General features: G+C 41.2%; 1 protein-coding gene across 1 annotated transcript in view; it reads left to right on the plus strand.

The window, feature by feature from the left end:
* The first annotated feature begins 7,616 nt into the window (after nt 1-7,616).
* Nucleotides 7,617-26,931, plus strand: part of INPP5F (inositol polyphosphate-5-phosphatase F) — a 35,348-nt gene continuing 16,033 nt past the window's right edge. The window contains exons 1-6 of the mRNA XM_030453501.1: nt 7,617-7,826; nt 17,610-17,690; nt 22,958-23,094; nt 24,480-24,608; nt 25,270-25,437; nt 25,756-25,812. Coding sequence (XP_030309361.1) covers nt 7,730-7,826; nt 17,610-17,690; nt 22,958-23,094; nt 24,480-24,608; nt 25,270-25,437; nt 25,756-25,812 — 669 coding nt within the window. The 5' untranslated portion in view covers nt 7,617-7,729. The remainder of the gene's footprint in view (nt 7,827-17,609; nt 17,691-22,957; nt 23,095-24,479; nt 24,609-25,269; nt 25,438-25,755; nt 25,813-26,931) is intronic.

The following is a 26,931-nucleotide window of genomic DNA, read 5'->3' on the forward strand; positions in this document are numbered from 1 at the left end:
TCACATGGCTCTGCTGCTCTAGCTATGGATAAGCACATGGAGTGGATTCCTTACAGCTGAACCAAAACCAGAAGATGTAGTGGGAAGAGCCTTTCTTGCTGCTCCTGAGGCTCGACAAGCTGCTGGCTTCTCCACTGCCTCACACCAGAGTGAGCTTCTCTCTGTGGGTGTGTGTCCCACCTTTATTGGCCCCTGGTAATAGGGGGCCTGCCCTAACCTGGCACAGGTGGACTCACACCCACTCTTTGGCAACTCGAGGCACCTGGTTTATCTTGTTTCTCTACAAGAAGATTCACTCCAGGACCACGTCTGATGCTCTCCAGTTGCATCTCAAGGGGTCTGGAGGGCAAAACCAGATTTCATCTTAAATAAACCTCCTGCAATGTGTAGAGTGCAGAAACTGGGACCTGGGCCCCAGCTGGTTTGTTCCCCAAAACCTATTGTACTGCACCAGTTGTTAATGCAGGCTTGGCTGGGATGAGTGCATTCATAATACAGGTGTGATCTGATTCTGCATTGCTTGGCAGCTCAGAAGGAATTGCCAAGTGAGTAACACTAAAGTCAACCCTTGCCCTACAGAATTAGGCTCTCTTTGTTTCAACAGAGGCCAGGCAGGTTTTCTAGTGCCCTGCTTATGCTAACTTGGAGTCCGGTTTCATAAACAGTATTTTAGGAGGTTATTCTGCATCTGCATTAGTTCCCTGAATTCAGCTCACAATATGCTGCACAAATGTTTGTGGTTATGCAGTGCAGGCAGAGTGCTGGAATAGAAACACACAGCTGGGAAGGAGGAAATGGTTATTTAAGCTGGCTTTAGCAGTGTTGTTGCTGAATGTCACAACGTGTCAAACCTTACTCTGAAAAGTTCCCTCTGGAATATCTCCTGGGGTAAGGAAAGGTGAATTTGACCCCAAGTTAATTTATTGCACAGGTTTTTGCTGCAAGAAAACATGGTGTTTCAAAGACATCTTAGTCACAACACAGAAAAAGATGTCAATTAAAGTGACATAAGATTAATATTTTGTATTAAAGATGAATGGAGTATTAAAGTATGTTTTCCAACACAACTTAGTAATGCTTCAATTCTGGAGTGCTGAGACCACTGGTATCCAGGCTGATCAAGAATATTTCATTATCTGATGTTGCATCCCTTATGAATCTGTTTCTGATATTACTTATATATATATATATATATTTCTAAATAATGTTTCTAAATCTCTGGAATGTGAATAGACATGGTGCTAACTTGGGAGAGGGTTCTTTACCCATAACAGGAGTTCCCAGGCGTGACAGAAATGTAAACAGTACATAAGGATCAATTAAATGTTGCATTTTGAAAAACAGTGCTGTAACAACAGGCAGCAAGAGGATAATGATTTTAAAAAAAAACACCCAGGGATGGTTGTAACTTTCTTGCATTTATTTCTATCATTCAACTGACAGATTTTTTGCACTGAATAACTAAGATTTCCTTTTCGCAGAGTAGCCAAAAAGAGGGTGAAAAATGACAAAAAGAAATGTATGAAACTTCAGTACTTGGCAGCTACTGCTGTTCTTCATGGGTTATTTGATGCTCAGCCTCAACAGGATTCACAGCACACAGAGTTCTGTTATGCCAAGAATGGAATACAAATACTTTGCTGGTTTTGCTATTTCACTATCAAACCTCCTCAGTGCTAAGAAACTGAGTATTCCTAAATAGAGACAGAGAGAATGCTAAATCTAGAGGGAAAAAGCTAGATGCAGTGAACCCTATTAACAATACAAAGATAAATGGATGTGTTTCTATGCTAAACAGGAAAAAAATCAGGGAAAATAAAGCAACTTCCAAGAAAGCTACTTACAAAATTGATTGAAATTGGCAAAGTGGTATCAGATGAAAATAGAGTTTAATTTTTTTTTTCCTAAAATGGACACTTAATTTCGGTGATCCCCAAACCTTACTTTTCATCCTTTACCTTAAAACCCAAACCTTACCCAAAACCTTACATTCATCATCAAGTTTTTCTTTACTTTTGAAGTGTGAACTATATTGCTTAAAAAAACAAGCAAACAAACAACAACCTAAATTAAAAGTAAAGAAAGAGAGGTAAGCTCTTTCAGAGGCTAATAAAATGATTTAATTTGTTCAGGCTGTTTTTGCAACTTATTTTGCTGTAAGGCTGTAGGGCTGAGGGACACAGTTTAGTGGTGGACTTGGCAGTGCTGGGCTAATGGTTGGACTTGATGATTTTACCTAAATGTTTCTGTGATTCTATGATTTTTGGTCTCATTGATTTGATCTTAACAGTAAGAGCAACAGAGGGAGATCAATCCATCAACCCATCAGCCATGTGGTATATTGCAGATATTAACCACATGCATGTTGCTTTGAAAGGAAAATGTTATTATTTTCCTGTGTGCTCAGAGAAGCTTTGTGAAGTCCATGGAAATATTCCCATTGGCAAGCAAGAGGTTTTCATGGGGAAGGAGGAAATACCAGAGTCCTGGTTCCTTTAGAGATAACAACTGCAGCTGCCATATGACAAAGTTATCCCAGTGAAAAGAAAGCTAAAAATAATTTCAGGCAAAAATCCCTACCCTGAAATGCTTTCCCTGGTTCTGAGAAAGTTTTTGTTTTCTTGCCAAAAGCTAATATTTATGCCAGTGGTTTTGCATTTTTCTGTTACAAAACAAAACACAGGAGCATTTTTCAGAGTATTTAATACTGAAGGAACATTTAGAGGTAATTCAGAAGTATTCTGGTGGCAGCTATGGGCTGTCACACAGGAATTTTTTAGCCCATTATATTTCCAATCAGAAGAGGCTCTTGTGTAACTTTTGTCTGATGGAGCTGTTCCAAGCAGGTTTCTTCTCAAAGCAGGCTTTTCAGGGTGTCTCTAATATAACCTCTAATATATCTAATATCTCGAATATATCCTCTCTAAAGAGCACCCAGAAGCCTTTTCAAAAAATATTTCCACAAATGTGATTATATAGTATCAAGGATTTATTATTCGTATTCCTGTGTTAGTAGGATCACATTAGAACCATCTGAGCCACAGAAACAGGCAAGCCAGTTTGTTTGGTCTGCAAAAAAATAAAAAATAAAAATACAGATTGCAAGAAAGGCAGCAGGCATAACAACAGGCCAGGGAAAACCTAACCAGGCTCCAATGCAAATGGAGCATATGGAAAGTGTAAGTGGGCAGGGACTACCAAGGAGGGATACCAACACGTTGCCTGGGCACACAGGGATGAAAATAGGAAGGACAAAGTGCAGCTAAATTAAAAACTGGCAAGGAGTATGAGTGGAAACAAGAAAGGCTTCTACAGTTACTTTGGCATCATTTAGAATTACAGATCTTCACACTCTTTTGCAGTGTCATTTCCAAAACTGCTACCTGAGGCTTTTTTTTCCCCTCAGATTCTACTGAAGGAGCTGCTTTTTGAACTCCAGTTGCCTCTGTGTCTAAGAGCAATGTCTGGGTGCAGAAGTCCTACCAGAGGTGAAGAAAGCCTGAGGTAGGAGCTGCTTCTATGAGCTGACAGGCAAAAAGTCCATGGGGCCTGATGGGAATCCTCCAGAAGTGCTGGGGGAACGGGCTGCTGGCACTCTAAGACTGCTTTTTATCATCTTTATTGTAGCACTTGACAATCCCATCAAAAAACTAGACTGAATGTACCTTGATTAAATAACAAGGCAGCAAAACTATCTCCAAAGCAAAGCAGCAAGTGTCTGTATTGCAAAATTTTCACCAGCTGCCTCTCTGAACTGGTATCTCTGATAGCAGAAAGGAATGAGCTGACTATAACAATATCATGCAGGCAAAGAAGAGGGCTTCAAATACAACATAAGGTGTGTTCACTGACAAAGATTTTTTTCTGATGTTGGTCTAGAAACTACCAGGAGCATGGAAGCCATATAAACAAACAAACAAAAATGCTCCACGACTTCCTAATCACAGACATTTAGGAATAAAGAACCTCACACTCTCTTGCAGTGTCATTTCCAAAACTGGTGTAATTCTTCTCAGGATGAATTGTGTATTTGTCCAATCCATCCAGTCAGTTCAAATCATGGACTGTTGCTAAATCATGTCACTTCCCATTAATCAGCCTTTAAAATTGAAATCAAGCTCTGGGCAATCAGGTCCAACACTGAGCTAGCTGGAAGATACATGCAGAAGAGAGATGATACTGCAAGTGGCAAGGGCAAATATTCAGCAAATGATACTGCAGAGTGCCCAGAAATAGTGGAAAGAGATAGGAGCAAAACCAAAAGGGTTTGTTTTGACCTACTGAGACATGCAGTTACTAATCTTAAATAAGAGAGGTTGTGAAGCTTGGACTCATCTTCAAAGTTGTTGATGTCAGAACAAACATATTTAATTTATACATCTAAAGTAATGAATATACTTAAATACCTTTCTAGACTGGATGGTCAGTACCTTCCAAAATCAAACTCCTACCTGGGTCTTGAATGTCACCAGATAAAATGAGATTTCTCACTTCTTAATGTCCTTTAGTCACATGCTTTGTAGAATATGAGTAGTACATGAGTGGAGAAATTTTCTATGAGAGAGAAATCTATTCAAATTTTATATGAGAGAGAAATCTATTCAAAGAATGGTTTGAAAGTAGTGCTGTTCAGTGTTAGGTAGTTTAATAATAGTTGGTAAATCCTTTTGTTTGAGTAGTGAACAGCTTAAATTCCCCTCTTTCAGCAGAGGTTCAGTGCTACCAGTTAGACCATGCCCACAGGAACTCTTGATTTGGCAGACAAAGAGAAGCAAAAACCCCTGGCATGGGAGGGAAATTCCTAAAACAGATCTGCCAGTGACAGAACAGACACATTCTGGAAACCTCTGCCTTTGGCTGCCAGTTCCCATGCCCCAGTGGGACATTCCCACTCTCATTTTGAGTGAAAAATGCCAAGTATACTCTTCATGGAGCTACTCTGAGTGGGTGGAGTCCATAGCAGGAGGCAGAACATCACTCCTGCCATTTTCATATGGAGTCTTATTGGTCTTATAAGACAGTATTAATCATCATAGTTAAAATTCTTTATGGATTTCTCAGCTAATTGATTCAATGTATATGCAAAAGTCAAATGCTTACATTAACACAATTAAATGGAGGAACTGTACCCTTGAATAAGGTGTTTATTTGCACTGTCCAGAAAACAACAACAAATTCTTTCTGTCAGGCAGGTGTGTCCAACTGAGAGCTAAAAGTCAGTCACAGTATCATGGAATGGTTTGGGTTGGAAGAGACCTTAAAAATCAACAAGATCCAAGCCCCCTGCATGGGCAGGGACACCTCCCATTAGACCGGATTGCACAGGACTTCACCCAAACTGCTCTTAAACAAACATTTCCAGTGATGGGGAATGAACCGTCTCCCTAGGCAACGTATTCAGTGTCCTGCTACCCTCATGGTGAGGAATTTTTTCCTAATATCTAACCTAAATCTGCGCTCTTTCAGTTTCTGCCTAAGGAGGGTTAACTTCCCATTTTCGCAAGCCTCAGCCTCAAATAATTGCCCCGTTTCTTTTTTCTTAAGGCTTCCCACACTTCTCTGTGAGAAGGGGAATGCTGCAGTTACCACCACTTAAGGCACATATAACTAAGTTACTGCCCTTCTGTCCTGCAGGGAAGGGAGACAGGGAAGAGCAAAACTCAGAAATCTGGGCACACAGTGGTTGGAGAACAGCCAGACAGAGAGGGACTTTGGAGTTTGGATTGACAGGAAGCTGAACATGAGCCAGCAGTGTGCCCAAGAAGGCCAATGGCATCCTGGCCTGGATCAGGAACAGCGTGGCCAGCAGGTCCAGGGAAGGGATTCTGCCCCTGTACTCAGCCCTGGTGAGGCCACACCTCGAGTCCTGTGTCCAGTTCTGGGCCCCTCAGCTCAGGAAGGAGATTGAGGTCCTGGAGCAGGTCCAAAGGAGGGCAACCAGGCTGGTGAAGGAACTCGAACACAGATCCTATGAAGAGAGGCTGAGGAAGCTGGGGGTGTTCAGCCTGGAGAAGAGGAGGCTCAGGGGAGACCTCATCACTCTCTACAACTCCCTGAAAGGAGGTTGGAGCCAGGGGGGGTTGGGCTCTTTTCCCAGGCAACTCTCAGCAAGACACGGGCACGGTCTCAAGTTGTGCCAGGGGAGGTTTAGGTTGGAGATTAGAAAGAATTTCTTTCTGGAGAGGGTGATCAGGCATTGGAATGGGCTGCCCAGGGAAGTAGTGGATTCTCCGTGTCTGGAGATATTTCCAAAGAGCCTGGATGTGGCACTGAGTGCCATGGGCTGGGAACTGCAGCAGGAGTGGATCAAGGGTTGGACTTGATGATCTCTGAGGTCCCTTCCAACCCAGCCAGTTCTATGATTCTATGAATTGCCAGCTTCCTTTTCAGGGTCACAGAGTGACTTCTCTCCAGGAGAAGCTGCAGCCAAGATTTTACAGAGCTTAGCGTTTGGAAAACCAGAGACTCCTCATCTTCCCTTTGAAAGGGAAAAAAATGTCTAAAACCAAAAGACATAGATGGGATGCTTTTTGTCTACGTCCATTTCTACTCCAGTTTTACGGGAATGGGACTATAAGCAATCAAAATGTCTGGAAAACTGCGGACAAGTGGCTGGTAAGGCTGGGAAAGGTCCGTAGCAGCAAGGAGCTCGCTGGAGCATTTTGCAGTGTTACCTGGAAAGGAGAGAGAGGGTATAAATAATTACCCTTGTGTCAGGAAGCGCTCCTTTCTGTATAAATACTTAAAATGATAATGAGCCCCGTGCTTTGGTGTTGAGATTTCCTTTCACCACCAGCTGATACACTGTATCCTGTCTGCTTCCACTAATTATTAAAGTTGTTCCCTCCCGGGAAATGTTGAGTAACTCGGGGGGGTGGTTACAGGTTTGGTTGTTCCCTCCTGCGGGCTGTGCCTGGAGTGACTGAGAGGAGGGGGACTGCAGAGTGACTGAGGGGACAGGGGAGGGCACTGAGGGGAGAGAGGCGAGGAGAGGAGAGAGGAAGTGGAGGAGGGGAGGTGGAAGAGGGGAGGTAGAAGAGGGGAAATGGAAGAGGGGAGAGGGGAAGTGGAAGCAGGGAGGTGGAACAGGTTCGAGGAGAGGTGGGAGAGGGGAAGGTGCTGAGGTGAGGGGTGGGTGGGTAGGAGGTGCTGAGGTGAGGGTGGGAGGTGCTGATGGGGCGGTGGGAGGGAGGTGCTGAGGGGAAAGTGCTGAGGTGAGGGGTGGGTGGGTAGGAGGTGCTGAGGTGAGGGTGGGAGGTGCTGATGGGTGGGTGGGTAGGAGGGAGGTGCTGATGGGTGGGTGGGAGGTGCTGAGGTGAGGTGAGGGTGGGAGGTGCTGAGGTGAGGGGTGGGGTGAGGGTGGGAGGTGCCGAAGGGGTCGCGGCCGCCCCTCCCCCCGCCCCCTCTGCGCCTTTAAGCGCGCGGGGAGGCTCTAACAGGGGCAGCGTCACGTGCGGCGGCAGCGGTGGGCGGTGCCCGGAACGCGCGGGCGCGTACCCGGCGGGCGGAGCACGCGCTCTCCCTCCCCCCTTCCTCTCAACCCGGGATCGTTGCGGCGGCGCGCACCTTCCGCGCTCGGGAGCGCGCCTGGGCCCGGCCCCTCCTCCCTCCCTTCCGCCCGGCGGGGGCGCGCAGGGCGGCGGGAGCCGCGCACGGGTGCGGGGAGCGGCGGGAGCGCCCCGCTCTCCCTCCCGGCGGCAGCAGCACCGCCGGCAGCGGCACGGAGAGGATGGAGCTGTTCCAAGCCAAGGACCACTACATCCTGCAGAGCGGGGAGCGGGCGCTGTGGTGCAGCCGGAGGGACGGCAGCCTCCAGCTGAGAGCCGGTGAGTCCTTCCCCCCACAGCCCCCTCCCCTCTCGCCGCAGCACCGGGGCTGGGGTCGGGGTGCTCCCCGGAGCCTCTGTGTGCGGGGAAGGGAGGGACGGGACACCCCCGGCCCGCCCGGGTTGTCCGCGCCGGGGGAAGCGGGGAGAGTCTCGGGGGGTGGCAGCGGCTCCGGACGGGGAGGGGATCGCTGAGGGGAAGGGCGGCGGCGGAGCTGGCGGGAGGGACCCCCCCGAAAGCCGCCGAGGGCGCTGGGTTGCGGTGCGGAGCCCCGGGTGAGGGCGGCGGAGGGGCAGGGTCACTCGAGGGGTTCGGTGGGTCGGTACCATGGGGCTCAGCCCTGGGCGAGCTGGCGGTGCCCGCCACTCGCCATCGCCCCGTTCTCCCCGGGGCTGCCGCCGCCGTGGGTCGGTACCGTGGGGCTCAGCTCTCTGGGACCGGCCCAGCCGCGGTACCGAAGGTCAGGCGTGTCCCGGTCCTGGGAGAGACCTTCCTTCTGCTGGCTGATACCATGTTGTTGTTTTGTTTTTTTTTTTTCATCCATTCTGTGTGTGTTTCTCTGCCGGGCTGCCCCTGCTGCCTCCCTCTCCGTAAGGCTGTGTAGCTGCTCAGGGTGAAATGTTGAAATGCGTTTGGTCACCTTAGCGGGAGCATCACCGAGTCAGGAAGGGCCATCTTGTGTCGGTGACAGCTTTGCCGGTGTTCCTGGTAAATGGTGGTAGCGTCTTTGAGCGAATGTATTCCGTGGTCCTTCAGGAGACTTTGAGCTACACTGCTAAATGACTCTGAGATTATTTTTTTTTAATTACTATAGGGAGTGTGGCAACTCCAGAGGGGGATTGCGTGCCCCCTCCCTGCAGAGAAGGTAGTGGGAGCAAAACCTGTGGATAAAGGATGTAAAGGGACCTTAATGTAGCTGCTGATAAGTCAAAAATACTCTAAATAGTTGTGCCAAACATCTGGCAGGTGTTACAGATGCTACTTGGAGTTTTCCAAAATTAGGATCCGAGTTATTCTGAAAAAAGGAGGTAAAGATGCATCTGACCAGGCTGCCTGAGTGCTGTACACATCATCAACTTTTAAAAAAAGATGGGGTAACTTTATACATAAATATGTAATACCGTTAGATAGCTGTTGTTATCTTTGGTTATCAAAAGAATTGGTTCTTTTATACTGCTCTTCGTTTTCTAGTCTGTGAAATGTATTTGGATCTCTGAGATAAAATTACAGTCTGTCTCAAGATAACGTGACTTATTCTTGTCCAGAAGCTTCACTTATGGTTGGAAGTCCAGTAATGCATGGATTTGTAAATCACTTTGCAAAATACTCGATGTTAAGCTAGTGAACAATACTGCTACTTAATGAAAATGCATGTTTTTTGCAGGCATTCCCCCTCTTTCAGTTCTAGATTTGCTGGGGATATAGTAGGCTGCATAAAACTCTTATTTGACCCAGAGTAATAAGTATGAACTGTAGTTCCAGGAGACTTTTCTTTGAAAGCTTTAACTTTAAAAGGGTTGCCCACTTGTTTTCATGCAGTCATGGCTGTGGTGTGTTTTTTTAAATCATTTTTTTATTATTTCTTGAAGTCCATTAACTTCATGGCAGCTTTGCTGGTGCCCAGCAGTTTGTCTGCAGGTTGTTCAGGACTTTGTCTTTAGCATACCTTTAAATTTTCAGCCAGTATGCAGAAGATCCTTCTTGTGTGTGACCTGCAGATTAAGGAAAGGTAATATGATATTGAAGCCTCATAGTCTGCTTGAAACTCTTGATTATTAGGCATGTTTCCCATTTCTGTGTATTTGTTGTTTTGGTTCATCTGTGGATCATCTCATTGAAAGTGAGCTCTGTGAAATGAAAATAAACTTGGGAAAGAAAATAGTTCTCTCACAGAAAGTATTTCTTGGATCAGTAGATCTTGCTCGTATTAAGACAACCCTGGATATCATCAAGTTTACAAGTTTATTACATTGGAATATTTATAATCAAGGCCACTGACCAGAAATGAGGGAATGGATTGCTGTGTGTTGAGTCACTGCCATATTAAAAAACCAAAGTCATAACTTGAGTTTGTTGACATGTTTAATGGTCTGTCAAAAGGCTATAATCTGTGTGTCCCTGTTTGGTTTTGGAGGCCTTGGTTTTATTCTGTTCCTAGGAGGCTGCTCTGAATTAATCTGTATATTCATTCATGGAGGGGAATAGATAATATTGGCAAACCTTGCACAGTGTTGCTTTATATGATAGGTCTGAATCTAAAGAGCTTTGTAATATTCTCCTCCATCAACCATAAAGCCACGTTCAGAAATTTACTAGTCTTCAAAGCTGTATTTCTGACCTCTTATGAATCATAGAGAGAACGGCTTGAATTAAAAAAGGCAAAAAAACCTTTGATAAATATTTGCTCTAAGCAAAACCTGAGGTTGGTCCTAGTTTGAAGGTTGCTTGTCTGTGTTTACAAGATGTTTCTGGTGGTTTGTTGGTTTTTTTTTTTCCCTTTTCCAAAGTGAAAGCACTAATGAGTCACCTGCAGGAAATCCATGAATCACTTTGACATCATAGATTTTGTTAGGAATTTTGCTGTCTACAGTATACTTTATTCAGTGTAATGAAAAAACATGTGTTGTTCAACCATGCCTTAAATACCTTACATCAGGTCTTGATGGGGATTTCACTGTTGGTGGGGATTTCACTCTTGGTTTACTCTGTTTATGCTCTGCTTGTCTGTTCCTGACTAGCAGTTCTACACAGATTACAAAAATATTTTTTTATATATTAGTGCTATAAAGTATGCATTTATATATGCATGTGCACACATATAGAAAAGAGCAGAAGTATTCAAGATGCTGAATTCTTCTCACCATTTTCTTTTAAGCAGAGAAAGGAATGAGACTATTTTATGGGTTGAAAAATTCTATTATCATTGTGTTTGCCTTGATAATACCCTGGGCAGTAATGCCAGACTAAATAAGATTTTGAATAGTTGGTTCCTGCTACCCTGGATAAAAAAAACATAGACATATTTTCAGTGACTCACAGATTGGAATTATTCTAACACAACTTTTGGGGACTTCATACTCAAAGATTCCAACACCTCTGTAAGAGTAAGTTATATTTTTACCTCTGAAGCTATAACTAGAGGCAAATGAGCAGTTGTTTGTTTCAAACAGTCCTATTTCTCATCTGTTGTGAATTAGCAGCTGAAGTTATGTCTATCATTAAAAGAAATATATTTAAAAGCCATGTAACCAAACAGATTTTCAGAGTATCAGGGGACAGATTTCAGGTTAGTTGTCTCAGGTTGGTCCAGGATAGTGTGAAATCTCAGTGCCATGGTCTAGCAACCACAAGGGTTGGACTTGATGATCTCTGAGGTCCCTTCCAACCCAGCCAATTCTATGATTCTATGATTCTATGAGGCCAGGTAATAGTCTGTCTGTGCCTGCTTGCCCTACTCCTCAGGGACATTACAGGTGTCATGGAGAAACCATCTGTCAGAATTCCTGAGCCCTTCATCATGACTGCAAGCTGAAGGAGAAGAGTCGTTCCTTTGAAGTCCAATGCCTGTAAATGCTCAAGTGAAGGCCTGGAGCTCATGAGTGGTGTGAGGAGCAATGCCACTGGTACTAGCAGATCATAGAATCAGGGAATTTTCAGGGTTGGAAGGGACTTTTAAGATCATCCAGTTCCAACACCCCTGCCATGGATCAGAACCTCCCACCAGGTCCAGGTTGCTCAGAGCCCTTCTTGGGCTAAAAACTCCCAGGGATGGGGCTTCCACCACCTCTCTGTGTCTCACCACCCTCACGGTGAAGAACTCCTTCCTAACACCCAATCTAAATCCCCCCTCCTCTAGTTGGAATCCATTCCCCCATGTCCTGTCTCTCATGACATCCTAAAAAGTCCCTCCCCAGCTTTCTTGCAGCCCCTGCAGATCCTGGAAGGCTGCAATGAGGTCTCCTCAGAGCCTTCTCCTCTCCAGGCTGAACAACCCCAACTCTCTCAGTCTGTCCTCACAGCAGAGGTGCCCCAGCCCTCTGAGCATCCTCATGGCCCTTCCCTGGACACTTTCCAGCACATCCATGGCTTTATTGTAACAGGGGCTCCAGACTGTAGGCAGTATTCCAGATGTGTCAGGAGATGTAAGGATACAAAGTACACAGTGTGGCTCTGAGGGATTATTGCCTGAGTGTGTTAACTCATGCTACTAAATTAAGTATTTCCTACAAAACTGACTTCCTGAATTTCAGTGGTATCTCTTAGAAACTGCCTGTCTGTTTTGGAAGATGAATTCCAGAGGAAGTAGTTGTGTAGCTTTAGAAAAATTCTCTCTGTATTTCAAGTTCCTTCCCAAGGAACCTTAAGCTGTTTTTTGACACCTTTTAAACTGCAGTTGTTACTGAGCTGTTCCACACCCCCCCCCCTTGACTGCTCATTCTGTTCCCTCTCTTTTGTACCATTTTGGAGTTGTCAGCACAACATCCTTGTGGTGGATGTAACAAACCAGATGTCAGGACTGATCTGCATTAGCTGCAATTCAGCAAGAATGTATGCTTAAAAAAAAAAACCTTAAGCACTTAGTTCCCTGTTGCTGCTGCTTGCTAGAGAACAGAAAGGACCAGGGGGCTGCTCTGTATCCTTCATCTGATGAATGCTGCATGCAAGAGTCAACTTTGTGGATTCTGACTCTGAGGAGAGATTTTCAGATGTATTTACCAGAGCTAAATTGTTGTCTATGTTCATTAAATAAGTGGTACTTTGTAATTCCATCCGTGTTTCTTTTTGTGGAGCATGGTAAAACTAAACCTGAGTTTTAAATGGGTTGACAGAATGCCACCTGGTGAGAACTGGACCTTGAAGTGAGATGTTTCTTGTTCAGTTTCCTGCTGAGTCTCAGTAGCAGACAACAAGTACCATGAAACAAGTGCTCCTGTCTCTGTTTTATGTCCTCTTCTTCTTATATGAAGAGGTCTGAAAATGCCAGGGAGACAGTGATCATTGTGTCTTTGAAAAACTGAAGCCAAACCATTTGAACATACTTTGAGCTCAAAAACTTATGCTCTGTTTTGAATAATGTAATAAGTCTTCTCCTCTGATAGCACAATAAGGGGCAGTAGGTAAGATCATATTGAGATGTTGAGGAGAGCTGCAAGATGTAAATGTCAGATGTGCTTCTCTGTCATTAATTGTTAACTTTTAGTTTGTTTTCTCCTTATAAATTTCTCAGATTAGGAAAAGAGCAGCTTTCTCACCTATGGCTGATGCTTTCTTGCTTGCTGTCATTCAATTAAATAGTCAGTTTCTCCCCAACAGTTCAAAAAAAAGATGCATGGTGTGTCATGAAATCCTTTACTTTCTACTCCTGAAATACATGCCAAGTTTTTGAAGGTAACTCCCTTATTTAGTGTTTGAAATAGTTATTCTCAATCCATAATTCTTTCTGTGCTGGGCAGAGAGGAAAGTTAATTATGGAGTGAGAAGGAAAAGTGACCCTGAGGCTAAAACCTTTACTTAGACTTGGCTCACCACAGCTGCACCAGTATATCTGTCATGGTTCTTAAGAAACATTAACATAAGTCAGTGATAAATAAACTATTTTTCACAATAATTAAATCTTTTTACTCAATTAGTGGTTATATTTAAATCTCCTAGGGATGGGATAGCTTTCCTGCATCCTCTTTTGAGTAGATCTGTAATTGCTGAACAACTTTTTTTAAAGCAGCTTATCTTCAGAGTGAATGTAGTGCTTAAACTGTCAGTCTTATAATTAGGTTTGAATAAGATCTTTCTGCTGCCTTTCTGGTAATTTTCCCTTTTACGAAGTAACTAGGATTAAAAGAAATGCAGACAACCTCTTGCTTTCCTGGCTTTAAGGGTTTATCCACAAACAACTTGAGCTTTGCTGAAAAACAATCTGAAAAGGGGAATGTGTTGGTTTGTAGTAATATTAATTAGTCCCCTGTTAGTTTTGGAAAGGTACAATTATTTCCTTGCCTGTGTCACTTGTCAGAAAATATGTATTTATTGGGAGAATTCAACAGTGTTCAAAGAGTAAAGGGTTATTCTGAAATAAAACCAAACATAACCCAGTCAGCCCACTGAGCTTTACTTCGTGCCTGTTTGTATTTTAAGATGGTTCCTCCTGGTCATTTATCTGAGGTTTGTGGAAGGAGTGAGGAGGTGGCTCTATTTTCAAGAGGTTAAAGCACATCTAACAGTTTGTTGCACACATTCAGCCTTGTACCATTAATGAAATAATTTAAAAAGAACATTTTATCCATTTAAAACTTATTTTTGTATGTGTTTTATAATTGATTTGCTATTAGTACAGTAGAACATTTGTATAATTTATAAACAAGTATAGGTATCTATTTAGGGTGCATGCTGAAATATCTTTTACTGGTGTGGTACATGATGAAAGAAGTTTGGGGACCACTGATCTATAGTTCTGTTAGTTCTTTTTGGAGGCAAGATGTCAACTGGTACAGAAGTTCTTGTGCAATAATTTGTAACACTGGATACTCTGGCCTGCTGAAAGTCTTTGGTATGTTTTTAAGTATCCTGAGCAATTCCTGGTGACTCAGGGGATTTTGTAGCTGCATCAGAACACAAAGAAGTCTTCCTTATGAAGATGAGTAGTATGGATTCTTTTTTGTTGGTAGTCTCTGGGACTTGCATTCTGCTTTTGCAGACTTGTATACTTCACCCTCACTGCTTTAAATTTGTCACTATATGACCTGAACTGCACTTGCACTCTTTGTCTTCATCTGCCCTGACGGCAGATGTCCAAACAGTGTCCAAAGAAACTAAATCATGGATTCCCTGTCTTAGACACCAGGGAGTGGATGCATACTTCATAATGTTCTGTGCTTCTGCAGCTGAGACAGGCACTCTGTCAGAAACTTGACTCACTGCTTGGGAAGCATTCCTCATGTCCTTGGATCCTGGAGGAGAAGCAGGGTGTCCCATGTCCTTGGATCCTGGAGGAGAAGCAGGGTGTCCAGCCAGGCCGTGGGGTGCAGTAGCAATGAGAAGACTGGGGCTGATCTGGAGCCCTCCCAGCTCTAGGCTTCTAAAGGCTGTGAGTGTGTTTGTGGGCAGAGGAGGGAGTAGTGGTGATTTAATTTCTCTCTTGCAAAGTAAACCATTTAAATTCTAAGTGATTGAAGGCTCTCAGTACCATAACACAGGCAGTGCAAGCTGGGTACATGGGAAAGGTAATGAAAACAAGTGATTAGCAAAAGGGATAACTTGTTTAAGGTTTGGAGACTAGGCTGGTAAATGAAGTTAATACTTCATGACAATTAAGAGTTTGTATTTTTAACACTAAATGTCTTAATACTCCACCATCTTTCTGCAATTATAGTAGCTTAAATATGAATTTAGATCTCTCTGCTGACAGGAAAATGTAATTAGCCTTCGTTTGTTTAAGTAGTACTTGATTTTCTGCAAGGTAAGGAATTTCAATTTTATACTTTTAAATCTTTCCAGTTAAATTTATAATCTCAGTTGTGACTCATGTTTCAGAATACCATTCAAAGAAGGACTGGAACTTGAACGCAGACTTCCTTTTGAAAAGCCACAAGAGGTCATAGGGGTTGAAGAGTGCTAATAATAAAGTCTTGTAGTTGTCTTTGATCTAAACCAGGCACAATTTAAAAAAAAATAAAAATCTCAAGTTAATCTAAAAATATCATTGAAGTTTTTTTCCTTAATGTTAAAACTTCAGGTGTCAGAAGTTACTTTAGCAGAGCTGAAAGATTTCCTGTGGCTATTTACAGAGTCAATCACCTTTTACTTTTTTATTAATAAATGTCTATTGCTTGTGTTGAACAGCGACAGTGATTGTGGTTGTTGCTGTTCTGCCAGGCTATGAAAAGAATTCTTGAGCAATAGTGTGCAGTTATGTCAGTGTTTATACCCTTACATTTAAACTGAGCTCGAAGTTCAGTGATGTTTTGTATGTTTTTATGCTAAGTACACTGACAGGAAACACTTTCTAGCCAAAGTCCATTTCTGGAAGCCAATGAAGTTGAGGAAGACAAGAGGTACAGAAGAGGTACCTGCTCTCTGTGCTGCAGCAAGGTTGGAAGACAAACAGTTAAAGCTGTTTGGATTGAACCAGACAGCAGCCCAGTAGTAAGGGCTGGATTCAAGTGAGTACAAATGGAATACTTTTTGTTTCTTGCCTTGTTCCCAAAGGAACTTGATAGCCCAGCTTCTGAAGCTCTTCAGACTTGCCTTTAGTCATTCAGTGCTGAGCAGGTTGCTCATCCCAAAGCAGCAGTTTCTTTTCTTATCAGGATTTCTGCTTGACCTTGTATCAACTCTGTTGTTGGTAGATTGGAGAAACAAAGACCTAGAAAGCATTTTTGGCTTTTGATGCTCTTCCAAGATACTTTTTCAACGTTATATTTGTGTAAACACAAAGGATTAAAGGCCCTTCATTGCTGCTGGTAAGCTCTGGGTGGTGGAAGTATTCACATCAAAGCTGGTTTTGTTCCAAATTTTTGACATAAGTTCTGTTGTGCTGCAACTACAATGCTGCTGCAGTCCCTGTGAAGGGTAAATGTGTTGTCAGTGATCATTAATCTCACAGGAATCAGCAAAAAGAGGCAAAGATTATTTCAATAGCTTGAATTTAGTGGGATATTGGGCACTAGTCTGGAATCACTGGACTAGAATGAGGAGTATTGGTTGCCACCTGCAGGTCTCGGGCTTCCAAGGAGAAACTAAGATCTTGTAAATTGTGTGTGAATGGATGATTTGTACTCTTCAGTATCTTAAGATGTTGTGTGAGTTTGTCCTTTGAATGTCCACCTGCTTACAGGGGAAGCAGAGAGAATTTATCTGGTTGTTAAAACTGGAGAATCTCTTCCACCTTGGAACAAGTGAGTTTTGGTAGATAGTATCAAGCTTCACATCCTTCTTGGTATAGAAGAACTTCTCCTTTGTGACTTTTTCTCCTACACAGACAGTAAATGCTTTTTTTTTCATTTGTTTTCATGTAGAAGACTTAGGGAATTTATCCCACAGACTTGAACTCCTGAGCAGTTACAGCATCACTGCTGAGCTCCTCCTGAGTCTCAGCAGTGTGGTCTGGTGACCACAGGACACTCTTCATGTTTATATTGTCACACTGACTTGTGTCAAGTAATGGCTTTTTGGGAGGAGTGCCCTGCACAGATAAGGAAGCTGATAGTGTTGCCTCCCTGCTTTCTCTTCTACTTCCTCTGTGGTTCACTGGGATTTCTTAGCAGTGGAACTAAAAACCTAAAACTTTGTGTACCTTGTTATTCCATGTAGATGTTGAGAGTGCTTTAACAAAAGAGGAAATGAGTGGGTGTGTGCAAGAGGATGTGAACTTGGGATAAGTATAGAGGAGCTGGGGCTGGAAGTTAACATCTGCTAGGTTTCTGAAGCTACATTAGTAATTTAATGACCTGTAATCAGTTTTACTATAGCCATGTAAAATTTCAATTGAGTTAAAAATGATAATGAATATTAGAAGAAAGAAGCCTCCATTAAACTGGATTACAATAGCCCAAAGCAGGCATTTTCTTCTGAAAAATCTGGAAAATACCAGGAATAGGGCTTTAAATTGGAAATCTGGTAACTTGGTCATAGCTACTTACTAACAAGCCTATATAGCTTATTCACTGCAGAAATCATGATACATTTTCTGTCCTCTGAGATGGAGAAAATGGGGAGAATGGCCATCACTGGATTAATTGTCCTTTTGAGTTGAAAAACCAACATGAGTTTTGTTCTCTTTTTTTGCAGCCACTGATCTTCTTTTGGCTTGGAATCCTATTTGTCTGGGCCTGGTAGAGGGAGTCATTGGCAAAGTTCAGCTGCATACAGGTATGTGCTTTTCTGTGGTTCCATGGTGTGTTTTACTGCTGATGCACTTTGTTTTTAAATCAGTGATACAATAAATAATACTGTGTAGCTCAAATGGAATTATGGAGTGTTCTTTGCAACAGGGGAGGCTCTCATCCACTCTGAACTTGTCAAATGGTTATATTATACCTACAGGTGCAAATTCCCTCTACTTTCCAGTATATTTTCATTGTTAAAAGCACTGAATTCCCAATGAGTAGAAATTGTGTCTCTGTAGTTCTGTCAGGGGCTCTATGTGAGATGCATAAAACCCTTGCACCATTTTGAATAATCCTTTCAAGCAGTTTTTTTCTTGTCCTCCTGTGGTACAGTGCATAAACTGGTGATGGAAGTTTCCACAAAAATCTAAGGCATGGATTCTCAATGGTGTTCAAAAACCTGACTATCTGAAAGTAAAAGGAACTTATTTGTAGTTAAATGTAAGACATACCTATAAAATGGAAGCAGGCATCATGATTCATGACTGCATCATGATTTAATGTTAATCTGTATAACTGAATCTAGGAAACTTTCCCTATCAAATCAGTGCACTTTTAGCTTTAGTCAGCTGCAAATTCCAATAGCTGTAATGAATATTTATTTTGACACATGCCAGCTTTGTCTAGAAAGATTCTTCTTCTAGTAGAGCTCTGGATATGTTTCCTGACAGGTAGGAAAGCTAGCCAGGAATTCTGCTTCATTTACTGGGTGTTCTTTTTGTGAATGGTTAGACCCTGCATTTAAAGTAGTGCCTGGCAATATGATAAATAGAGGTTAAGTTTCCAATGTGTTCCAGGATAGAGTGGATCAGGTACTGAAATGGATCAGGTGTTTGTGCTCTGACTAGAAACAAGACAAGTCAAGGTGGTAATGGTGTAAGGGAGGAAGGAAAACAGGGACTGGTACACATGGGAATAGAAGAGAGTTACTTCTAGGAAATGCTTGGCTCTGTAGTTACTGTAACCCCCAGGTCTTGTTTCTAAGGTTAATAGTTCAGAAGTTAATAGTGAAGTTTGTGATTGGGTCCTTTTCCCAGTTGCATCACTTCATCTCCGTTGAATTTCACCTGCTGTTTTTGCCTGTGCTCATTCTGCAGATCTATTCAGCCTTCCTTGTGCAGATCTGGTGATATCAAGTGGTTCAGACAGACTCTGCCACCTCACTTTCTCTTCTCCTCATCCAGGTTGTCTGTGCTGTTCAGCATGTTCTGTTCATGAGGAATGGTGGCTAAACTCCAGTAATGACCTTTTTCTGGGCTGGGAAAATGCTCAGTGATTGTTTTTAACTTCATTTTTGTGTGTGTGTTTTTATTTTTTTTTTTTAACAAGACATTGAAGTACACAAAGGCCTTCCCCCCCCTCTCTTCCTAAGGAGTCTTGTATAAAAGCCTTTGAAGGGGGAGACCTTTTCAAATGCTTTCTGGAAGGTCTGGTGTGTTCTGGCAACCAAATATTGTTGCATGTGTGCCTATTGTGAGGCACTTCCTCTGCTTATGAAAGGCAAGTTGAAACTTTCCCCAGCATGTGGCACTTCAGCAGGTGCCAGCTTGGTGTTCTCAAGTAAATGAAGATTATCAGATAATATCTGATAATCTGGTTGTCTTTCCATGTATATTATAGAGCTGCTGAGCCAATTTTCCTCCTCCAGGCACTCAACTCAGTTGCTTCCTGGTCCAGTGGAAGCATTTTGCTTCTTCTCTGCCTTGTTAAGATGTCATCTTCACAAACTGTTGATAAACCATCTTCTTGTTGGTATTCTGGTATTTACTGATGCTGCTGTCCTACAGACACTTGAATAGCTGAAGAAAGATATAATTTCCAGCAATTTATTGAGCTGAGAACTACTATTCCCTTGAATCCTTGCTGATGAGTGTCCTCCATTGGGCTGAGATGTCTCTTGAAACCAGTTATTGTCCATGAGCTCTCACTTGATCGTATTTAAGTGCAGTTTTAGGTATTCCTTTGGCTGAATCATCTGCCATTCTGTAACAGTAACCTGTCTTCATTAGTTATTCTTCTATCAATCTTTGTCACTAGGAAACTTTATCAGCAAAAGATGTATAAATATTTAACATTGCTGCTGGACCATTATCTCCAGAAGTAGTAAGAATAGTGTGCTGTGGAAGCTGAGCAAAATGGATTTCTCTCTGATCTGGAACAGGAGGACTTATTGGTCTGATTTCTTTTTGCCTGCCCGTGGGCTTTTAGGATCAGAAAACTTAATTTGGAGCTTTTTTGGCTGAGGACTGTCTTGTATGGGCTTGTTTTGCTCAGAACCTTGTTACTGATTATTGTTGGAAGGAAGGACTGGTGTGGTTTAAAAATACTTAGCACATCCTGGCTAATGCTGGGAACAAGTTGTACAGTGTTGAAGTTGCACTCTGGAGCTGTCACTAAACCTAAATGCATTTCAGTGTCCTTTGCATAGATCCTTATATATTCTTGAAAGATTTGCTTAATGCAAGAATGCTGGAGGAGTCCTAAAATGATCTTAAGATCATTTTGTCCTTTAGTCAGTCTTGGGCTCTCCTTAATTTGCCGTGGAAATACCCTTACCATATTGCTGTGACCTGGGATGGGATTTAATTTACTCTTAATCTGGTTGGTTTTATTGCAAGCCTAGTACCAGAGAATCTATAGCAAAGCAGCCTTGCAGAAAACAGCTAGCCAAGATTACATGGTTTATTTTCTAATTCTTCAAAGGATTTTTGCCATGAGGGAGTCAGTTGTGCATCTTGACATAACCATGTGCTCACATTGGAGAAGACAGTCTGCTTAAAGGCTCATTTGGTTCTACCCTAATGCTGAATTAAACATTTGACATGCATTTTGAGGGGAAAAAAACCCCAATGTCAAAACCAAAAAAGCCTCAATTAAGTATTAGAATGCAAAGTTATGGTATCGTGCCTTTTTCTGGCCCATTCCAAGATATCTTGGAAGAAAACATGGAGTAAAAATAGGAACAGAAGGTAAAGCATTTTAGGACGTGTTGTGGAAATAAGCTACTAAAAGCAGAACACTGCACATCTTTTTGGTGCAGATGCACAATTAAAACTGTCTCTGAATGATCTTCCCATATGGAGGCAAACACATCTCTAGCATAAATCTCCTTTAGTAGAGAAGATTCATTTCATTGTGTGCTCCACTTAGTGTGCATACCTGCAAAGTTTAAGTGTAGCTTCTCACTGTTGTTTTGTAAAAATCCCAGTACTTAACTAGAAAGAGGTTGAGCTAATTTTTTTTGTTAGAGTAAGAAGTAGATACCTCAATCCAATAAAAGGTAATAGTAGCCTGAAGTTATTCAAGTAACAAGGAAGGAAATGGTGGCATGAAATTTCTTGACTAAAATCACAATACTTGAAAAGTCAGCACTTTTTGTAAACTTGCAGAGTTTAAGAAAAGTTATTGCAAAAGCATTTGGAAAAACTTAATGCTAGGTTGTTTGGGAAGTTACAAAGAAAATAAAAACATTGAGTAGACAATAACTGATTTATTTTTTAAAAAAAAGCTATTCTGTGAGTTTATGTTTATTTTTTTTAACTGCAGCAGTGTGTACTTTGTTTAGGGATTCAGTTATTTAGTTAGTGCTGGCAATTATATTATGTTCTTCTATGGTTATTGTTGAAGCTTTTTACTTCAGGGCATACTTTATCTGCATAATTACTTCCTGACTGTTTTCTTTTGATCTCTTGGGGAATTTCCGTTTTCTTTCAGTGTTCTGTGGCTATAATAGAAATAGAGTTTTGAAATGTGCAGCAAGATGACTTTGAATGTATTTTTAGAAATTATGAAGGATACAGAATTCACTGTATTAAACTACCAGGATTTTTTAATATGAGGTGAACTGAAGAGTAGCCAAAAATTTTTTTTTCTTTTTCCATTTTCCACTAAGGTGTACCTGCTTAGAAGTGTTTTTCCATAATTTTTTTTTCCAGTGGAATCATATTGATTATTTCACTGGAACTTCAGATATACTCTGTTAGGAAAGGATATTCTGTTTTATTTATACTTACCCTGTCAGTTTTGGGTTGAAGTGTTCAAAGTTTCTTTTAATTACATGTGATGGAAACATGCACACCACTTTGATAGAGCTTTAATTCTGTGCTGAGAATATATTGGAAAATCTGTGAAAGAGAAAATTCTGGGTGTTTTGTGACTTGACATGCATTATCCTGGCTTTTTTGTTAAGCACTTGGGGGTAAAATAGTGTTTAAAATATATGAAGAAAGGAAAATAGGCTTTGCATTTGCTGTAAAGGCTCTAAATAGAGTTTTCAGAGGCTGTGTGTTGTATTAAAAGGCATAATGCATGACACAAATTCCTGTCACCAGAGTGGGAGCATTTTAATCTCTACCATAGCAGGCTTTTGATGTCTGTATGTGATCTCTTCAATAAAACTCAGTTGCTTCTCAGCTGGGAGAAATAATGAGTGGATATGTGTGTCTCTGAGACTTTTGTGTCTTTTCCATCTCCCTTAACAGAGCTTTCACTTTTGACTCATAAAACCCCAGCCTACTACTTGCATGATCTGACCAAGGCATTAAAATCTAGGAAGTTGATGTCCAGGCATTATTCAGCAGCCAGTGGGAATGTTTGCTGTTCTGTTTCCCTGCCTTTTTGAAGTGCTGAAACTATTACTGCAAGTGCTGCAGACTGAATGTGTGTGTGGGATGCACCCATTACAAATATCTTCATTAATCTTTGGCTCATTGATTTCTACACCACCTCAGGAATGATGTATTGAAGCTTTATACATAAATTACTTTATGATGCAGTCTGTCTTTGCTCACAAAACTTCTTGACTCATGAACCTTTCAATCAGATGTTACTTGTGTCTGTCTTGTTTGCTGTTTTAACTCCAACAGAAGGTACAAAGAGAATCTTAGCTTGCTGTTTGCTTTCTTTTCAAATGGTTCTGCCACTGGTGATTGATACTGGTGGGAATGTGCAGCACCCTAGAGATTGCCTAATGGCAATAGGTGAAGCAGTGGTAACTTTACATCTAATGGGTAAGCCTATGAAATAGTTAATCTCATTATATTAGGGATAGAATTAGTTCTTAGAGTGCTTTTTTTTTTTTTTTTTTTGGAGTGTATAATAGCAGAACGTTCACTAGTTTTCTAGTCAGGTGGTTCCTGGAAGAGGTTGAACACTGGGAAGATGTTTCTGGCAGACTAATCAAAGTAAATGCTTGATAGACAAATCAAAGCATCTACTAATCTTTTTTAATCTTTTTTTTTTATTTCCCAGATTTACCATGGTGGCTACTTCTAATTCGTCAGAAAGCATTGATTGGCAAACTTCCAGGAAACCATGAGGTTTGCAAAATAACTAAGATAGCAGTGATCCCACTTTCTGAAACAGAACCTCAGGATCTGGAATTAGAGGTAGGACTCTGTAATGAATTTTGACTTTCCCCTTTCTGTTCCAGTGAAATTTAAATGTGAAATACAGTGATTAAACACACACCTTGTACTGCTTTTTTCCTTGTGTATGCAGATATGTTGAACACTTTGTGCTTTGAAAATACCTTCTTTGAAAAGATTTTTTCTTTTAAAAACGGAAATCACAAGTTCTGCTAGGGAGGGAAATGACAAAATCATACCTGAATTTAATAAAAAACTGTTGAAAATACTACACAAGAGCAAAATGTCAATAGTGTAATTGAGCAACATGTAATTTGAGAACAACTGAATCCTCTGGGATCAAGGGACATCTCTGTAGACTAGGAAGGAACCTTGGTTTTTTGCTTCAAAAAAAAAAAAGTGCTCCAGATTACCTCTTGCTTACTAGGATAGTAAGACTAAGATAGTAAGATAAGTATCTTACTAGGATAGTAAGATAGTAAGTATATCCTAGTACCCTAAGATGATGTACGCTGTTGGTTAGTAGACTTTTGGGAGAACAAATCTGACTTCAGACTTCTTTTTGGAGTGTGTGTGGCAGGAGGAGGGATGGTGATGCTGGGACAGGATGACTTGTGGTAGTCTCTCTTGTGCCTGTGCATCATAGTGAAAGTCCTTCTCTGAAGAGGAATCCCCAACATGGAATCTCCAGAGTTTTGGTGAAACATGAGGAGCAAGAGAAGCTTCTGAAGCACTGCTTCATCAGAGTCTCAGCATTAGAACCTCCCAGGCTCTGGGATACAAGAATATGAAATCTAGCTGTAATACCTTCCTGTTCTTAGTTGTGTAGGCAAGAAGACACCATGTTTTCTGGGTGCTTCTGTGCCTAGAAACTTATTCAAGAACTTGGTTTGCAGTGCCTCTCCCAAGTACTTGGCTCTCTTACCCCTGAGGTTATCCCTAAGTATCTCTAAGACAGGGTTTCATGTGTGAGTTTTTTGGGAGATGCAGCTGTCGTATTTTTGCACTCTGAATCAATAAAAACTATTTATTTTTAAGGGTTCCATCTTGTTTTGGAACAGTTCTATAACTTGGTTGCAAGGGAAACCCTTACTTTAAATGTTGCAGATTTTTTTTCTAGAAGAGAATGGATAAAGGAATAACAATATGAGCAGCTATTACTAATTTACACTGTAATTTGTGTGGGAAGTTGAGCTGTGTCTGGATATTCAAGTCATGTCAAATTGAGACAGACATTCTCACACAGAAGAAAATTCCTTTAATAAAACCTACAGTTCCCCCTGTATTTTATTGGCTCCTCTAGGTTTGCTCATGTTGCAGTCTTGATTTTTGGATTTTAACTAAAACTTCCTTGAACTTTTAAAAGAGTATTTAATTATTGGCTTTAATTCCCTATTGTTATTTAGCTTTGTAAAAAGCACCACTTTGGGATAAACAAGCCAGAGAAGATTACACAGTCCCCAGACGACACAAAATTTCTGCTGAAGACTCTTACTCAAATTAAATCCAATGTATCTGCTCCAAATAAAAAGAAGGTAAAGCTTTCTACTGTTATGTTCCAAAATGTTTATAACTGCTGATGATTCAGATTGTGGTTGACAATCAAATAGAGAAGTAGTGAAAAACTGCAGAATGTGCAACTACTGTCTTCAAGTTTAATTTTGATTATTTAACTGTTTTTTTTTTCATTTTGTAATGCTATAATTTTGGCAAAATTTTTAAGAGTAGCCTTCTTAACAACATGAGTTTTTAGTGGGTTTCTAAATGCATACAAATTACTCTGCATAGTCATCTCTTATAATATAGAACTGGAGTCAAAATTTGGTGCATGCTTCCTCAGAGAGCACCAAGCAACCTTAGCAAAAGTGCTTTTAAGGGAGTAATGGTGTGGCTTAGAAAGTCCAAACAATATTTATCAAGGAACAGGTAGATGCAATCTGTATTGCAGACTCTTGAGACTGAAACAGGCTGCTTGAATGGAAGCTCTGAAAGTTGGAATGCTTTTACTGCTGAAAGCAATAGCATGGTGTCTCTGAAGATGCTGACCCATGTGTTTTTCTCTGCTAGGGATTTTAAGATCCTGCTTGTCAATAGGAAAAGGTTTTTCCTACAAGGATAGGAATGGCATTTAGCAAATATGGCTGGAGTCTTTCAGTCAAAGAGAGAGGCATGAGAAAGCTGTAACTTCTCTTTCAGATTAAAGAAAGCAAAGAGAAGGAGAAGCTGGAGAAGCGATTATTGGAGGAGTTGTTCAAAATGTTCATGGATTCAGACTCCTTTTACTACAGCCTGACCTATGACCTGACAAATTCTGTGCAGAGGCAAAGTGCATGTGAGAAAACTAACTCACCACTGTGGCGAAAAGTAAGTTCTTTTGGGTTTGGGTTGTTTGGTTTTGTGGTCTTCGTTTTTTTTTTCCTTTTGGGAGATGTACTTTTCAATAATGAATGTGGTCCAAACTTGACTGGTCACATTCTCTGCTGATACCATCTGCTGCAACTGAAGAGCTTGCCCTGGCTTCAGTGCAAGGAAGTGAAACTAAAGAGCACATCTTGAACTCTGAGCTGTTAGAATCACTAAACTTGTATGTACACTTGTAGTTTATAAGACTGCTGACTTTACCAAAGGTACTGCCAATCCTTAATTAAAATACTGCAAAAACTGCCCTTTTGTTTTAAACAGGTTGATGACAGATTCTTTTGGAATAAGCACATGATTGAAGACCTCATCAGCATTGACGTGAGTCTTATTTCTAACAATAACATGTATTATGAGAACCATTCTGTGGTTTGTCACAATGTTTACTTAAGGCCTTCTAGAAGTTTATTTAAAAACCTGCTTTTCAGACAGCTCAGGATCAGGGCTGTGCCTTCTGAGCAGCTGGCAATAACTTCTTGCCCCAGCTAGCCTTCTGGTCAGCCTGTGATCATTGCTAATGAACAAACACCAGCTGGATTTAAAATTTGATTACAATAAAGCAAAGCAGAATAACTTTGTGTTATGTTTGTGCTGATTTCTGAAGGTGAACTTGATGTTTTCACATCTGAAATAGACTATCCCTGGCCAGAGCTCAACTTGATAAGAGGAAACAGGAAAAAAACCCTGAATTTCAAAGCTTTCTTGAGATGAGTTTTCTGCATTCCTAAGTAGATAGAATTTTTCTCCTTGAACAGAGTAGCTGATCAGTGTAATAACAGTGTAGAACAAGTTACTCTGAACAGCTGTTCAGAGCAGATAAAGCATTTTCCTGGCTAATGAGAAAATAAAGAAGCACAGAACAGCCACTTCTTTTCTCCCAGATGTGATTACACTTCATTTTAAATTAACCTTGTAGATAAAGGACTTTGTAACTATTATATGCCTACTTAGGCCAAATTTTAGGTTATTTTGATGATGACATCAGACATTATATGATGACATGCAGATTTCCTGCATCTCTCATTAATAATTTTGCATACTCTAGTGGTTGTGGGGTCAGTAGGATAAACAGATGCTCTGGGAAAGGTTATGTATAAGACAGGAGTTTAACTGGTTGCATTTCTCAGGTTATACATTATAAATAGGTTACCTTGAATTAGTGAATTTGGATCTCAATTTTGTTTGAGAATCTTAAGGTTTTAGTGTGACAAAGCACAAATGTGCAGAGCCTTGAACTGGTTGGCTTGGGTAGTAAGTTGGGAGATACAAACCTGGTGCTAATGTTTTGCTGAAAACAGCCTAAGAACATTACACTTTATGTGGATGAATTACATTTCTATAAATAGAGGTTGTAAAACTACCTTAAAGCAGAAATTAGTTGATAAATTACCTGTATTTCCTGTTGTATCTGAAGTTATTATCCTTGCCTTTGACATGAGA

This window comes from Calypte anna, chromosome 6 (genome assembly GCF_003957555.1).
Source record: "Calypte anna isolate BGI_N300 chromosome 6, bCalAnn1_v1.p, whole genome shotgun sequence".
NCBI classification, from domain to species: domain Eukaryota; kingdom Metazoa; phylum Chordata; class Aves; order Apodiformes; family Trochilidae; genus Calypte; species Calypte anna.